The sequence below is a fragment of the Molothrus ater genome, chromosome 5 (genome assembly GCF_012460135.2).
Source record: "Molothrus ater isolate BHLD 08-10-18 breed brown headed cowbird chromosome 5, BPBGC_Mater_1.1, whole genome shotgun sequence".
Lineage (NCBI taxonomy): Eukaryota > Metazoa > Chordata > Aves > Passeriformes > Icteridae > Molothrus > Molothrus ater.
Genome location: NC_050482.2, coordinates 45,977,967 through 45,994,010, shown reverse-complemented (window position 1 = coordinate 45,994,010; position 16,044 = coordinate 45,977,967). Strand labels below are relative to the sequence as shown.

The following is a 16,044-nucleotide window of genomic DNA, read 5'->3' as shown; positions in this document are numbered from 1 at the left end:
GTTAGTATGATCAAATTAACGTAGTTTAAAATAGCTGAGGTTGTTCTTAAGATTGCCTAAACCTTTAAAATAGAACTGAAATCATGCAGGCAAAGCTTGAGTACTTTGGAACCAAAATTGATAGGAGGAGGAGTCCCACTGAAGGGATTGGGCTCTTCATTCACCCCTGAAATAGGTGCAGGGAAGAACTTTGGCAGTTTAAAGGAATCATAGCCACGTTCATTAAAAGACATCAGTCAAAATACCACCTTTGTAGGATTTGCAATTCTCCAGGCAGGAGAGAAGCTTCAGGTACCAGCTGCAAGCATATTCCAGACTGCCAGCCCCAAGGCACTGGCTGTTTGTGGCACCAGCCAGTGGTGTATGGTGCTTTTAGCCACCCTGGTCCATAAGACCTCTTGCCGTGGTGCTCCGAGCTCTGCACTCTGCCCTGGGCCAGGAGTGAGGAACAAAGCCATCTTTCCCATGGCAGGCATGCAGGGAGGTGCAGGAAACACCCCTGCCCATGGCACTCCTTGCAGCAGGAGAGCTGGGGCAGGTGTCCCCTGATGCTGTCACACATCCTGAACCTGTGGCACAGCCCAAGCTGCGACAGGTCTGTCCTTTTGGGGGACAGTGGTCAGGAGCCTCTCTGGGGCTCTGGAGACAGCTCTAGCCTGTGTCTGCCTCTGGCAGGACAGACTGGTAGTGAGTCAGAGTAAGCTTTCTAGGAGGGTAAACCCAGTCATGGCCCGTATGAGGGCACCCGAGAGAGCTGTCATGGAAGAAGAGATCTTTTAAGATCTGAGAGAGTTGAAAAATTTATTCACAAAGGCTGACAGGAGAAGTTCTTTCCCAGAGTTGCTGAACTCAGACTTAATTTTGAAAGCCTTTCTGGGTGCTTCATTCACATGGTCTGAGGTTTCTTGCTTTTTTAAATTTTTTAATTTTTTTTCCCTAAATGCAAGATGGCTTCAGTGTAAGGTCATTGTAATGGCTGCTCAGTAAATGTTAAGTAAATCTGTCCTGATTGTTGGGATTCTGCCTTTTAACATTATTTTGTAAGATACAATAATTCATTGCTGGGTTAGGATTGATAAGCAGGGGACAATCATTTAAATGGATTTAGTAAACAGATTCTTTACCTACAGAAGAGGAGAAATGTCATAAAAACAAAAAAAACCCAGAATTAGCAAAGGCAGGTTTATATTAAAATTGTGAAATAATTTTGCTGCTTTCTGAAATAATACTTTCAACTCAGCAACGTCTTCCAAATCCTTCACAGATATTAATGCATTTATATTTCCAGTGCGCTGTGGGGCTGTGATTTAAAATCATATTTTCTGTTTTTCAGCTAGGAAAACTGACATACAGGGATGTTGCAGGTTAAGTAAGATGATATAGAAAGTTTGAAGGAGCCTAAAATAGTCATCTTTAGTTTTCTAACTGTAAAACACAGTATGACTTTTTTTTTTACTTGTTTCATGTTTGTTTTCTCATCTCCTCTGCTTTTGAAGGATTTAAATATTACTGTGAATGAGGAAAAATATGCCCAAGAGAATACTGGTGTGTAAAATGAGATTATCTAAGAAGCAGTGAAGAAGGTATAGTTGAAATTACTCATGAAATAACAGAATTCTTTACTTGTTGATTTATGAAGCAATAAATACAGAAATGTGATCATCTAGATTCTCTTGTTACTTCTTAGGCTACTTTTTTCCTTTTTTTTAATAAGTATAAAATAGTTTATGTTGGGAGGATAGATATACAGCTATTTTTAAAAAAAGTAAAATCCAAACAAAATTCCCTAAGGTTCATATTTTTGGTGCATTATATTTTTAATATGGAAAGATGACTGAACTGTGACGACCTTCAATTTAACATCAAAAGAAAAATGCTTAACTACATCTATTGCTGGCAGTTGTATTTGTAATTCACACAGATGCAAACACCATAGATGGCTGTATCTTGATCTGTAAATTTCAGCTCATTTTCTTCCATAGATCCCTTGCAAATTGTGTATTTCATAGAATCAGAACCATCACTGAGTTGGATCATCTAGTTCCAACCTCCCTGCTCTGAGCAGGGACACCTCCCACTAGAGCAGGTTTCTCAAAGCCCCATCCAGCATGGCCTTCAACACTTCCATGGATGGGTACCCAACACTTCTCTGGGCAATGGACAAGTAAACCGATAAAGACACTGTAAGAAGTCTTCTTAATTTCTGTCTGAATAGAGAGAGAGAATTTTTTCAAGAATTTTACAGAAGCTAATATTTTAGAACTGAATTCATGTGGGGTGGATCATACCTACAAGCTGCTTTAGCAAATGGAATTGAGGAAGCCTCTTCTGTATTCAGTATTAATGATCCAGACTTTAGCTGTAAATACCACACCAGAAAAAGGACAAACGTTCTTTATTAATTTACTGCTTTTCACACTCACTCTTGTGAACCAGAAGGTCTACATTGAAAAGATTTTATGAAAACTGAATTCTAATACCTAACTTTTACATTTTTGATCTGCTGGAAAAAAGCTGTACTTAGAGTTCGGGGTGCTTTTCTGAAAGAGCGTTTTTGTTGTTGGGAGGTTGGTTTTTTTTTGCAGAAAGGTCGATACCTATAGTCTGATAAACTTCATTGGTGTTGTCCAGAACCTTGTATCCTCTCTGCAAAGCTAAGAGGCTGCGATACACTGGAAGCTGGCAGAACCAGCAGAAGGGGTCTTGTCAATGAGGAGGAGCTCACCCATCACCCACTTCTTGCCTGCAAGAGAGCCAGTCCTAGGGGCCCAGATGTTGTCTGGAAATTTTCATGTAAGTATTTTCAGGAGCAGCAGAAGTACACTGCTGTACAGTGTGTAATTCTTCTAATAGGAAGTGATACTTTGAGTTTCTGCTTCTCTAAAAGAAATACAAATTACAAATTTCACTCTAAATCTCTGAAGATTTTTTTTCTTTTTTTTCTTTTTTTTTTTCTTTTTTTTGGAAGGAGAATTTGCAGTTATTTCTGCTAGTAAGGCAAGCTCTTCCCAGAGCTTTGAGAACATTCTGGGATGCAGCATCTACTTTTATTAAATACCTGAGGTTTTTCATATGGGAGAAGTAAATTCAGCAAAGGGCCCCTGAGATGGTTGGGACCTGAAGCAGTTGCCCTCTGAGGAGAGTCTGAACAACCATGGCCTGGCTGGAGAAGATGTGGCTTTGGGTACTAAAACTGAAAGAGGGACTCTGGACACCACGAGGAACTTTCTCTCCATATGGACAGGAAAGCAGGGGGGCAGGTTGTTCACAGAGTCTGTCCTTGAGGTTTTCAAGATGTGACAGGATGAAGCCCTGAGAAATCTGGTCTCATCTCACAGATGCTCCTGGTTTGAGCTGCAGTTGGAGTGGAGCTTTCCTGAGCTTCCTTGCAGCATGAATTAGCCTGTGATTTATACCCTTATTCTTTTGAAAGACTGCTCTATCTAATTTGAAGTATACTGAAACTTTCAGATCTTTTTTGACTTCCCCTAACCTAAATCACTTTGCTAATTTATTTGCTATTGTATTTCTCTGTGTAATCCTACTAAATTTCATCTGGCTGATCTGTAGGTCATCAGACCTGTTTTCAGTTCTTACCCCATTCTGAGAAGTCCCTCACTTCAGGATCCTCCTTAGAGAGCACTGGCACTCCTCCAAGCCACAGCATGGAGCAGGTCCTTGCAGATTGCCTCAACATGTTCAGTCCATTTGTGCTTAAATACCAATAATCATCCTTGAAACATGCTGCATCAGGAGTCACACAGTGCCCAAGTCTTGCTGTACTTCTCCTTGCTGCTGCTGGTTTAATTGGCCAGTTTTCCAACACAGGAAGGAAATTTGATCTCAGATGATTCATAATGAAGGACCTCGTTGTGAACATCTTGAATTTTTCTTGGTGCATAGAAACTGTCTTGGTAGCACATGGCAGGAAATATTAACTTTTTCTTTGTTATTCTCAATAATGTATGCATAGATATAAATATACACATGCATACATATATTCCTGAGTGTTTATTTCAGATGGGCAGGAGCGATGCCAGAAGGTCATGAAGACCAGGGGATGATGACTGGATTTTTAAACTTTTCTAGTCACTTACTGGTCCCTGCAGTTAGGCTGGCTGTAACCTTCTGAACCTTCCTTTTCCCCCATCTTAAATACTCTTTTAGCCCTTCTTTGGTGCTTTAGTATCTTCTGTGAATTTTCAAGGATAGTTATATATAATAGTCCTAATTTAGGTAAATCTTTAACATCTCCTAACATGCCATTGAGTGAAACTCTTTGAGCTGTCATGAATACATCTGGACTGCCTTCCACCTGGCTCCTGCTGCTCCTGTGTGTGCTGTCCAGGTATTCTTTTCTGCCACCTTCCTCTCCTTAGAAAGCATATGATTTCTATGATCGGTCTTATGGTTACTTTCTTTCTTCAGATTATCAGCCATGTTTTCCTAGTCTATAAGGAGGAAGCCTAAAGTTTTCCCTGGATAATTCTTTTCACCCTTTTTGCCCCTCCTGCTTGTCAGAGTTGTGTTCCACCGTGACTAGACAGGGCAACCTTTTATGCATGGGACACCACAAAGAGAATATGATAGCAGAGTCTTGCTGTGACCTTACTGGTAAGCATTTATCTTTTGGGAAGTATTAAGATAATGGCATATTTGATACTAATCAGGCAATAGATGATGCTATTGTTTTGTTCTTCTTTGCCACATTACTTAGGAAAATGTTCTTAGTTAAACTCTTTTCACAGAACCTCTGTGTCAGTGGGATTGGATGCCCAAGTGTATTTGTGTTTACTGTGGTGGAAGTGTATGCACAGATTGAATTCTTTAGGGTTTTTTTGAGAGCATATGTTTTGGGAGCTGAAAGTTGTGAGTGTTTGAAGCCTAATCCACATCCTTCTTTCTACTGCCTATTTTTTGGCCTATGATAATCACTTAACCTTTTTCCTTGCCTTGGTTCCCTCCCCTCCACCACAGGGATATGCAACTTTAGGTACTTCTCCTGGGTATTTCGTTAAAAATTTTAAGTACTTTAAAGATATAAACTATGTATATAGTAAATGCTAAATATTTCTACAATGGTGCAAGGAAAAGGTTGATTTCTGAATTTGAATTCATTACCATCCATAAATTAATGTTCCATCTGCACTGCATTTCAGTACCTTAGTCATACAAACATTAATGAAAGCAAAACTGAGTAATGAATTTTGCACTGCTGTCCTTCTGACTGGGCATTTGTGGAGTTGTGGGAAATTCTCAGTCTCTGCTGGTCTGCTTGATTTATTGTGGATTGTATATAAAAATGGTTTCACTTAAGCCTAAATCCTTTAAGCCTGTAATTCTGAAGGTAAATCTTTTTGTTGGGGGAAGTTCACTTGAACAGTTCTTGAAGCAGAGACTTGCACACTACTTTCCATTTGGGACAAGATGGGCTGGGGAGGGAGGGGCCGGATGGGTACCACTGACATGTGTAAGAGAGGATTCATTCACTGCCCTCTTTTTAAATGGAGCAACTTGAAGCCTGGGCACACAAGTGCTCCGGGGTTCCCTGTCCCTGAGGTAGCACTGGGGCAGCTGAAGGGCTGAGCTGGCTGAGGCCCCATGCCAGTCCCTAAAGGCAAGTCCTTGAGAGGGGCAGCATTTAAGAGCATACTTCTGTCTCAAGAATATCATGGTGCTGAGAAGCGGCTGCACAATGTGGCAGCATCATGGCAAGCCCTTGCCAGTGCTGGGCAGAAATCAAACATCTGCCAGCATGCAGTATCCTGCTGCATCCCCTCCTGCTTTTGGTACCTCGGCGTGTACAAATAGCAGTTCCGTCAGTTTTCTTCACTACCGTGACTGCCTTGATGACCAGATGTTTGGGCATGCTGCACCAGCATGGAAATGCCTTCTCTTTGCTCTTCTCTTGCAAAGCAGAGGCACAATCTTCTGCCATGGATTCCTATTCAGGAATCTTCCCCACCTGAGGCAAACAGATATAGGCATCACAGTGATGGGGTATGGCCAGAACATCCATAAGTCAGTTTTCTTGACATACACAGAAAAAGTCATTGGTAACCACTAGTGCAGTGTCCTAAGGATGGCACAGCAGAAGAAGCTGCAGCAGTGTTTTGCTGCTGATCTTGCACTGAGACTATGTGTTCATCACATGGAGGAGGACTAGCAAGTTGCAGGGGATGACATAGAAGACTGAAAAAAAGTCAAAATTTTAATTAGCTAATGCTATCAAAATGTAGAGCCCTGCACATCAGGAAATAGAAGCAAAGAACTTCGAAAACAAGATGAGGGAGGTGGAATTAACCACATCTATGAAAGTATTAAAATGATTGAAGCTGAAGGAAGGGTTGTGTGCTCATGCATTTCAGATGATGAAGGAAGTAAGGGACAATTAACAACATTAGACAGCCAGCAGGTGTCTGGCAGCACTCTGTAGTCAGTCCAGAGGATGCCAGGCTTCCCTGACAGTATATAGAAGTGGTAACTTGTTCTGTCATCAGCCAGGGTACAGGCTACAAAAGGTAAGAGCAAGAGTCATATTTTGAGAAGACTTGCACTTCTTCAGGTTGATTTGAGCATTAGTGGTAAATTCCTACTGCTGCTGACAGAACCCAGCAATGCACGTTCTTGATGTTGTTAAATTACTGAAATATTAATTGCTATCTCTTCTGGATGCTGCAGTTGCATTTTTCATGTCTGTTTATTGCCTTTTGTTGCTGCCTGCTGAAGATAGCGTGGGCAGATCCTATGTCTGATGCTTTGTTTTAGTTGCCTGGCTACTGTAAAATGTTATCTTAGCTTTTGCTGAGGTGCCACAGATGCTTTATTGATGATTGTCCAAACAAGGAAATATATAAAAGATGCTGGTGAATGCTGTGCTTGCCTAGTTCTGCTGCTTTTGCTAGAGATGCTACAACATGCTTACTTTGCTTTGCTACTACAGATTCTCTGTACGATAATGTAGAGGGTAGGCTGAAACCTTGCGTCTACACACGGGGGTCATGGTCAGTGCCAAAGGTAATATTATCTGTATCTCAGTGTGCAAAGGGACTGTTGTTGGAAGGAGATGGTGGGCAGCTGCTTCACTAAATTGCAATGCATTCATTTCTGGTAATTGTTATAAAGAAAATGTATTTCTCCTGTTAATCGTGTTGCCAGATTTTTCCCTTCCTTTCTCCCTGTGAATGTCTCCAACAGAGAGAGATTTAAGTCTCAAAACTTACTTGGGATGTTGACTTCAAACTTCTTCCCTGCCAAAAACTGAAAGTAACCAATATTTCTTCTGCTCTAGGCAGTTTCTATTTATGCTTGCATAACTTTATCTCTACATCATTAGTGCTTCTGACTAAATTGTTTTCTTGTACTCACAGTCTGAAACCTCTTCTAAAGTCTCTGAATAAGCTATGTTTCTTTTCTGTCAGTCCAAAAATATTTTGTCAGCCAATAAATAATAGAATTACTTTTTACAACTGTTTTACTTCCTTCTTTAGAGTTTTATTGCAAGCCTTTTCCTAATTATTCTTGCCTTTTGGCAGTTGCAGTGCATTACTATTTACAAGATGAGATACAGTTTTCTGTTTATATTAGCAGTCTTCGGTCTGTGAGATCTGGACCAACCAGAATGCAGGATATCCTTTCTCATCGATCCATCAGGTCCATAATGTAAGATACAGCGATGAATGGCTGTGTTGTCCCTCTCTGGATGTACAGTCTGTTGCCGTGGTGTTATCTCGGGTGTCGTGTCGCTGAAGTGAGGAGCAGTCCGTACCTCGTGGGCCCCGTGCAGGGCCGTGTGTGCGCGCGTCCCTCCGTCCGTGTGTCCTGCCGTGTGGCTGCCGTGTGTCGGCTCCGTGTGTGCGTGCCAGCGGGACGGGGGCACAGCCAGCAGCCGGCTGGCCCGGGGCAGCTTTGGATTCTGGTCCTCGTGTTTCTGTTCGCTCTCTCTTCCGAAGCGGGAAACCGTGTAAACAGCTCGGTTTGCACAGTTTGGCCCCCGCCGTGTGTCCTGCTGCTCTCCCTGTGTCGGTCTGGAGGCTTTGCCCAGCTGAGGTTGCACACTGCCTCGGCAGAGGCCCTTTGGGGAGTTGGACTCATGGTGCCCCGAGTTTTTGTCACTTCAGTGGCAGTCACGAGCGCTGTGCACGTGAGAGCAAACCTGGTGATGCACGCTGCAGTGTGGTAAGGATGGCAGCCAGTTGTTCAGCAGAGTACTCGAGAGCAGCTGTAGATTTCTCCTCATTCTGTCATGCCTCCTTGGAACATTTCTGCTAGAGAGGGGTCATATTGGCCACCGAGCATCAGAAGTATTTTGAATCTGAAGTACACCATGAACCTGTTTCCATTATTTCAAAGCCAAATATTTTAGGAGCTAAAAAAATTGTCTTCCTCTAGGATTTAGAACACAAGCAAATAATGAGGATTCGACTGGTCTGCAGAACATTTAAAATTTTTACAGGAAAGAATTATAAATTTTTCAGCCAGAACTGTTTTATCCATGTGTGCTCCAATTTGTTGTTGTCATGGTGACTAATACACGTTACCATAGCCAGGCATAAGGCTTAACAGGTGAAAAGTTATAAGATGTGCTCCTTGTTAAAAATAACTACATTCAAACCACTCAAAACCAGGCCTTCTTGGCTTTTTCTTCCATTTAGCACGGAGGTTTTTTAACGTGACATTTTTATAAAAAGACGAGGGAGGTGTTAGATTTTTATAGATTTATTGAGGTTACTTCTTATCTGCAACTATCTCTGCATCCAGGTGCCTTTAATATGAGTCAAATACACTTCTCAGAGAATGGAAGAGATAGGAAAATGTGCAGCAATTGTAGAAAAAATTGTAGAGAAAATAATAGCTGTAGTCTGTTTCTCTAGCTCATTTGACATCAAGCATCCAACCCTCTCCAGAGCACTGAGAATTGCATATCTGCCCATTTTTGGGGTTAGTAAACACTGCAAGAGCACAAGGTATTGGTCTCCAAGGCTATTAAAAGTTGTCATTGCAAAAGGATTGAATCCTTACCTCTCTGACACCTGCCTTGAGACCATTTTCTGATTATAAATAATTTATCTGCAAAATGTGGAGCAAAAGATCTTCTTTTTCAAATTAGCTGAGGCCAAAGAGAGGAAAGGTGCTGGCTAAAGTCATAGGGAGGTTAGAATACTAAACCACAGGCAGTACAGAAAAATCCATGTGATAAATTGCACAGCTGTCTGATGAGCTGTAAAGTTAGATGAGGAAGAAATTATCTCTTGCCTTTCTACTTCATCAGAGAGATAAATATCTCCATCCGTATATTGTGTCATAAAAAATACATAAGCTTAAATGTTTGATTATTTCTTATAATTGCAAATTAAATATTCAAACCAGCAAATCCTTATCCTATCATATCTATTTTTAAAACTTAAATCAAACATTATAGTTGGTCTTGCACTGCAATTTATTAACGTTTCTGTACTGCTTGAAAAGTGTATTAGGTGCTTATGAAGGACTTGAATCTCAATATATCACCCATAAATTGTTCCACATCAGCTCCTCAGATTTAGGACTATTAGTAATTAATATTTTTCTACCCCGACTTGAGCCTTGTGATTTTGAGTCTTCTCTAGGTCAAAGATGGTCCTGTTTTGTATTTTACCTGATGTTAGCTGTCATCATCTCATCCTAAATCTCAGAATTTCACTATCTGACCAGAGCCAGTCAGCTGAGAAACTCCCTTTACTCTTGGTGAGGTTTTTAGACACAGATTTATTTAACTCTCTAAATCTTGTTTAAAAGCATTTCTTCCCTACATTAAAAAAAAATTAAAAAAGAAAAAGAAAAGAGGAAAGGAAAGGAAATTGCATAGGGAATATGTAATAGGAATTACACTTCTAAACATCTTCATGGATCTAGGCTTTGGAGACTACCCTGTTACAACTCAGTCTAAATAAGTTATGAATAGTAACAGTAGTACTGTTTAAAAGTCTAAGGAGTTTGGTAAGAAACAAAAGGAAAGGAAACCAGGAGCCACTTGTGCTGAACATTAAAAAAACACCAATGATACAGCTGTAAAAGAAAATTTTGCCTATTTATAATACTTCTCCATCTATCATAATAATCTATATCTATGTGTTTAATTTTATAAACTTTTCTTAGTAACTGCTTCCTCTACAAGACACATGGAAGTACATGAAAGGCCTCCAGGGGCAGTGGTCTGTCAGGAACAGCAGAAATCCTGAATGTCTGCATTCCCCTAACCTCAGCTCTATAGCATGTTTAGAACATCCTAGAGATATGTATAGCAATCTTGGCAATTCTGTTTTGTCTAATTTCAGAGGAGTAGGTAGTAAGAGGATTGTATTTATAGAGCATTCAATGGATACAAACATGGTCTCCACATGGTCCTGCTCTAAGTGTCTCATACACAAGTTTTATTAGCCTGGTTGAAGATTATTTCTCATTTCTTTATCAAATTGAGCCAAAACAAGAGGTAATCATTGTTCCCCTTTTTCTGCCCTTTATTTCCAGGCAGAAACAATGCAGTTCTCTGTACTTTTCATGCTTAATGTGCAAAAGGGAAACAAACTGTAAAATTATGTACTCACTTTACTCTTTATGTACCCTGCTTAATTTGCCAGTGCTGTCCCTTTCCTGCATGTGAGGGAAGCCACCTGCTGAGCAGTGCAACAGAAGGGTTTGGAGCACTACCCCAGGTCACTTGTTCAGCAGGATTTCTGGTCCTGCCTCATGGCCATCCCTGTGCTTCCGTGGCAGAGAAACCAGCGGTCAAAAGATGAACTTTTGTAGCTTTTCTGTCCTGAATTTCCTCCCTGTCCACATAGGAACCTTTTGCTAAATGGCCAGGATGTACCTCCTGAGCTCTGCTTCCCTCCACAGAACATGCAGGAGTGTGTCTTTATTAGGGGGAAAAGAAGAACTAAATCAAGTGGTCTATTAGCTGTGGCCTTGAACAGTTCATAAGAGGCAGCCGAGCACACTGTGAGAATTTGTCATGGGTGCAATCCATCTTCTCTTGTTGTGAAAGACAGACTCCACTAATAAGGATGCAGATCCTTGCCCCTTGTAATATGATGGAAATCTTATTTTATGAGAAGAGCTGCCTTGTAAAGAAATCAAATTCCCCCTTCAGATTAAATAAGATAGAAATTTTTTATGCATTAGCGGCCAGAAGGATTCACTTTCGTGGATACAAACTGCCAAAAATTGGAGCAATTGCTCCTGCTGCTTTCCTTTCAACATCTCATGCTGAAGTCATATCCATGGCATATAAGCAACTTAACTAGGCAAAACAGAAATTACACTACTGTGTAATTGGTAGATTTGCTAATGGTGCCAACAGTAACTAACTAGGTTTGACTTGTTTTATGATGTTCTCTTGCTTGAATTTGCCATGTTGGCAGGGTAATGTTGATGTTTCCAGATTTATCTCTTGCTTTTCATTGCAGAGCTGTGCAAATGTGTGTCATTTTGTTATTTTGTGACACATGAAATGATGTACTTGTTTTGTTTACTCTGTCTTGACTTAATTAGTAAGTTGTGATAGATGGCAAGACTTTGAATGTCTTCAATAAGATTTTTTTCATGTGTTTTTGATGCTTAACTTCTTTTTGCTGTAAAAGTCTGAACTTCTATCCGTGTTCTGTGTGAAATGCTGATAACAATTCCTTGTCAGTTTCAACATATATTTTAACAATGTGACATATATAGAAAATACACAGAGATAAGTGCAGGTAAAGAAAGAAGTAGCATAAGCCAAACTGAAATTATCATGTAGGAAAGGGTAAAATAGTTTGGGAGAGAAGAATGGGGCAGGAGAATAAGGAAGATCAGGAAGGACAAGTGTAATTGCAAAAAGACAGAGTTGTGAGAAGAGGGGGTTTGAGAGGCAGTCCAGACCAGAAAGGATAGGAGAGAAGTGAGAGTGGTGGCAAAGGGAAGAGGGCTTAGGAAGAGGAGAAGTCCATGCATGGGTCATTTTCAGTTAAAGTGAGCTCATGCATGGACCTGCAAGGTGGAAGGAGCCCCTAAGGAGAGGTCAGTTCAGGTCCTATGGAGCCATGACCCAAAGTACAGTGGCAAGTGAGACCTAGACCAGCTGCCAGGCTGGGGACATTCCTGCACTGATGCCTGCATTGGCTCTTTTGGAGGGAAGAAAAGTGTGCTGCCAAGAGATTTGGCAGCAAACTGCACTCCTACCCATGTTCTCTGAGGGCTTTGAGGAAAGAGGGGAGAGAACAGCTCAGAAAGGCAATCTCCTATATCAATGAGAATGATGAATGTGGAAGGACAATGTTAGTACCTCCACAATGAGGCATCAAGAGAAGGTGATCAAAGTAAATATTCATAAAGAGATTAAAGAATGCCTCATGTGTTTGAAGAATGTATAATAAGTCTTCAGATCAAAGCAAAGTCTGTGTTATTTAGCCATTTAGGAAAGTTAGTTATTGGTTATATGAGCTGGATAATGGAAGGTGTATTAACTGTGCAGAAAATCTTGTAAAACACATAGCAGAATTTGTGAAAGGCATTTTTGTGCATCTCATGATTTTTTTCAAGTGCTCTCATCCTCATATATGTATTGTAAACACTTGTTTTTAGGGAACATTTCCGGTGCCTAATGATTTTATTCTCAAAGCAAAGAGATTTAATTAAAGCCTCATTAAACACTACAGTAGATGACTTTGGATTATAAATTAAATCATGAAAAATGTTGTAGGAGTTGTGTTCCCTTATTTTAGTAACATGGCTCTGTGTGTAGAAAATAAATCCTTGTTAATTGAGCACAACAGTGGAGGGCTACTTTATAGTGAATTTTCCTGCTCATACTCTTACATCTTGAACAACTGTGATTTTCAGACAGGAGACTGGGGAGAGCCTTCAATTACCTTGCGACCTCCAAATGAAGCCACAGCATCAACGCCTGTACAATATTGGCAACATCATCCAGAGAAACTCATCTTCCAGTCATGCGATTATAAAGCCTTTGTAAGTGTTGATAAATTTAGTGCTTTGATTTGGGGTAGATATATTAAACTTGGATTTTGATAGGCTGTGTGTTTTACTTTCATTTATAATATTTTTTCAGTCACTTTTAGAGAGACAGGGTCACTACTTCTGAAATACTGTAATCGTAATAAATGAGAAACAAGGATGCACAGTACCTTTTTGCTATGAATTGTGTGATACATTGCAGTCCATGTGGCATTAGTGTTAGAGAAAGGGCACTATGAGTAAGTGGGTAAGTGTTGTTGAAGTGACAGTGAGAGCAAGGACCCCTACTTTTCATTTCTTACAAATCCCTGTCCAGTAGTTATGGAAGAATAATAAAACATACCTACCTCATACCTACCTTGATGCTGTGTGCACAGCAGTTAAAGTGTTACCTCACCCGAGTTTTATACTGGTGTTTTGGGGAAAGGAAATAGAGAAAAAGGAGGTGAGGGTCCCACCCTCAATAGACAAAAAGGAAGTGAGGGTCCTGAGTGTTTTTCATCTATGGAACAAGGGCACATTCAGACCTCTCCCAACCTGATGGCTACTTGAAGTACCACTAGCAGTCAATTCCATCGGGGCAAAAATACTTATTTTTACTTCCATGTGGCTGCAGGCAGTTACCACTTCCCATTCCTGGAGAAATAGAGCTTCCCTCTACAACTAAAGACAATTAGTCTTCTCTAGCTGTTATAAATGTTTGTGGAGGAGAGAAAGGTCTCCTGCAGTACAGAGAGTCATTGGAAGGTGGTTTTTTTAATGAAAAACAATTTTCTGAAATCTTGAGTTCCCTGTCACCAGGCTGGGGGGACTGGAGCTTCTGGGGAGCTGAAGAGGTATCTCAGCCCACCTTTTTAAATGCTTGCATTTCCCCTTCTGACTCTGCTGGAAAGCATTGTTGAAGCTGCTGAAGGTGCCTGCCAGCCCCCTCTGTGTCCTCTCTGGAGGTGGCCACCTTATGGCTGGCTTATGTACCAAGGGGCTCAGTAGTTTCAGAGAGTTTAGGATGATAGCTGGGTGTTAACTGCTGGTCCAGGACGTGGGGTTGAGATCTCTTCACTTGAAGGGCCTTGGATCTTTGGTGCTTTTTAGGATAATGCTCTGTTCAATAAATCATGCTGCATTTTAGGGAACAGTTGGAGGTTGCTGGGTCAGATTTAAAGCATATCTGGAAAGGTAGGAATTAGAGACTAAAAGCAGGTGAGACAGAGCCTGGCTCCCTCTGAGGAGGGGCAGAAGGAGTGTTACAGACCTGTCTTTCTGGAGCACATCTGTATCTTCCATCAGACACTCATGGGGTTAAAAATTGCCATGTATGCAGTGATCATCCCTGGACAGTACTAGAACCTCTGTCTTCCTCAGCACAATGGTCAAGGACCATCTCACCTGCTCTCAGTCTTGTTCCCCTACTGTTCAAAACCTCCTTGCTCACCTCAGATTGAAAAGGAAGGTTAGCAACTTCTAGTTGTTTAAATATTTTTCATAGTTTTCAGTGAAGTGAACATGTCTACCTCGAGTGCCTTTTCTCTTTTTGCATGATCCAGCAGTAAATTCATAATCTAATGTTACCTTTGTAGTAGATTGGAAGTGGATCATTAAAGAAATGAAGCTGGAATGACCAGGAATATCCAAGTTAGTGGTGATTAAGGAAAGACCTTCCTTTCCTAAGGACCATGTGTCACCCCTTCGTTTCAGCTCCTTGAGCTGTATTGACCTCAGCTTTAAGTTATAATTGGGGTAGCTTTCACTCTATGTCACATCAATCGCTTAAACTGTTGGATGTTCTCTGTATTGCTCCCACATGCCCTGGGTGTTTGAGAAGGACTGTTTCCAAAAGCACAGAAAGTCAAAAGGAAGCAAAATTTCTTCCAAGAGTTTCGGATTTTTCTGACAACTAAATTGGATGGTACTGCTGTGATTTGTGTGTCTATTCCACAGTCCATCTTGGGAAGCATTTCTAAATGCCTTCAGCTGAGGCTTTTTGCTGCTGTGCAGATGGGACAGGTGCTCTCCTTCTCTTCTCTTTCTTCCTCTTCTGCCTTAAGCAAAAAGCACTGCTTTTTTACCCTGGTGCCTGACCAACTAGTAGCTTTCAAGGAAAAAAAAATTTGTTTTACTGTAGTCTCTAGAAAAATGAGAGGAAAAAAAAAAAAAACAACCCCCAAAGCAAAACAAAAAACATCCAACCAACCAACCAAAAAACTGAAGACATTAATTGCAATCTGCCCAGAGAAGGCTAAAGATTCCAGATGTGTCAGACAGCAGGATTCAGAGAAAAATACAGTTAAGTTCAATATGGTTTTGTTTACTCTTCTAATTTCAGAGTTTGCTTTAAATATGTTGTTTTTCTTCAAGGGCAACATCAAACTGTCCCATCAAATTAATGCCCAAAGCCCTATTCACATCACCAGCAAGGCCCCAGCTGGACTCACAGCTGCTCAGCTTATGAATCTTTCACATCTGCGGTCCTCTAGGAATGCCCTTCATTCATTCCTTTATGCTTGTGCTTATCTGGTAGTGTTGAGGTTGCTCACTGGCCCATTTATAATGCCCTATAAAGTGTTTCTCACTAATTGCTGTGTTGGCTACTGTCTACATTGAAATATTTATGCATTTTCTTGCAGGTCAGAGACTCCTGCTGTACACAGTGTAAACTGAAGTCCTTAAAGAAAATACCTCAGTTTAGGTCAGGAGACCGGAGAACCGAACCAGTACACTTTGTGTTCAGTTCCAGCTTGCTTCATCTGTAACTGAAGTTCATTTTGATAGGTTCTTGTCTAAGCTGAAGCTGGTTCACCATCTGGTTGGGTCAGTTTAGGCTGTTTCCAAGAGGAGACATTCTGGTAGAGTGAGACAGGTCAGCAGTGGTGGGTTGCAGCATCCTCTGGAAGGTGCATCCTTCCACAGTGCTTTCTCTCCTCCTGCAGCCTACCTACCATACTCTCACAGTGGCATGGCTTATCTTCAGCTCCCACGTTGCTCACTTAGAATTGGAGACTTAAGAGAAGCCGTGGCCTTGTGCTGCAGTGAGAATACAGAGAGAGACTCCTC

General features: G+C 41.0%; 1 protein-coding gene across 1 annotated transcript in view; it reads left to right on the top strand.

The window, feature by feature from the left end:
* Nucleotides 1-16,044, top strand: part of ANKS1B (ankyrin repeat and sterile alpha motif domain containing 1B) — a 417,422-nt gene that overhangs the window by 377,025 nt on the left and 24,353 nt on the right. Inside the window, 2 exon segments of the mRNA XM_036400345.2 lie at nt 7,591-7,662; nt 12,859-12,987. Of these exon segments, the coding sequence (XP_036256238.1) occupies nt 7,591-7,662; nt 12,859-12,987 (201 nt within the window).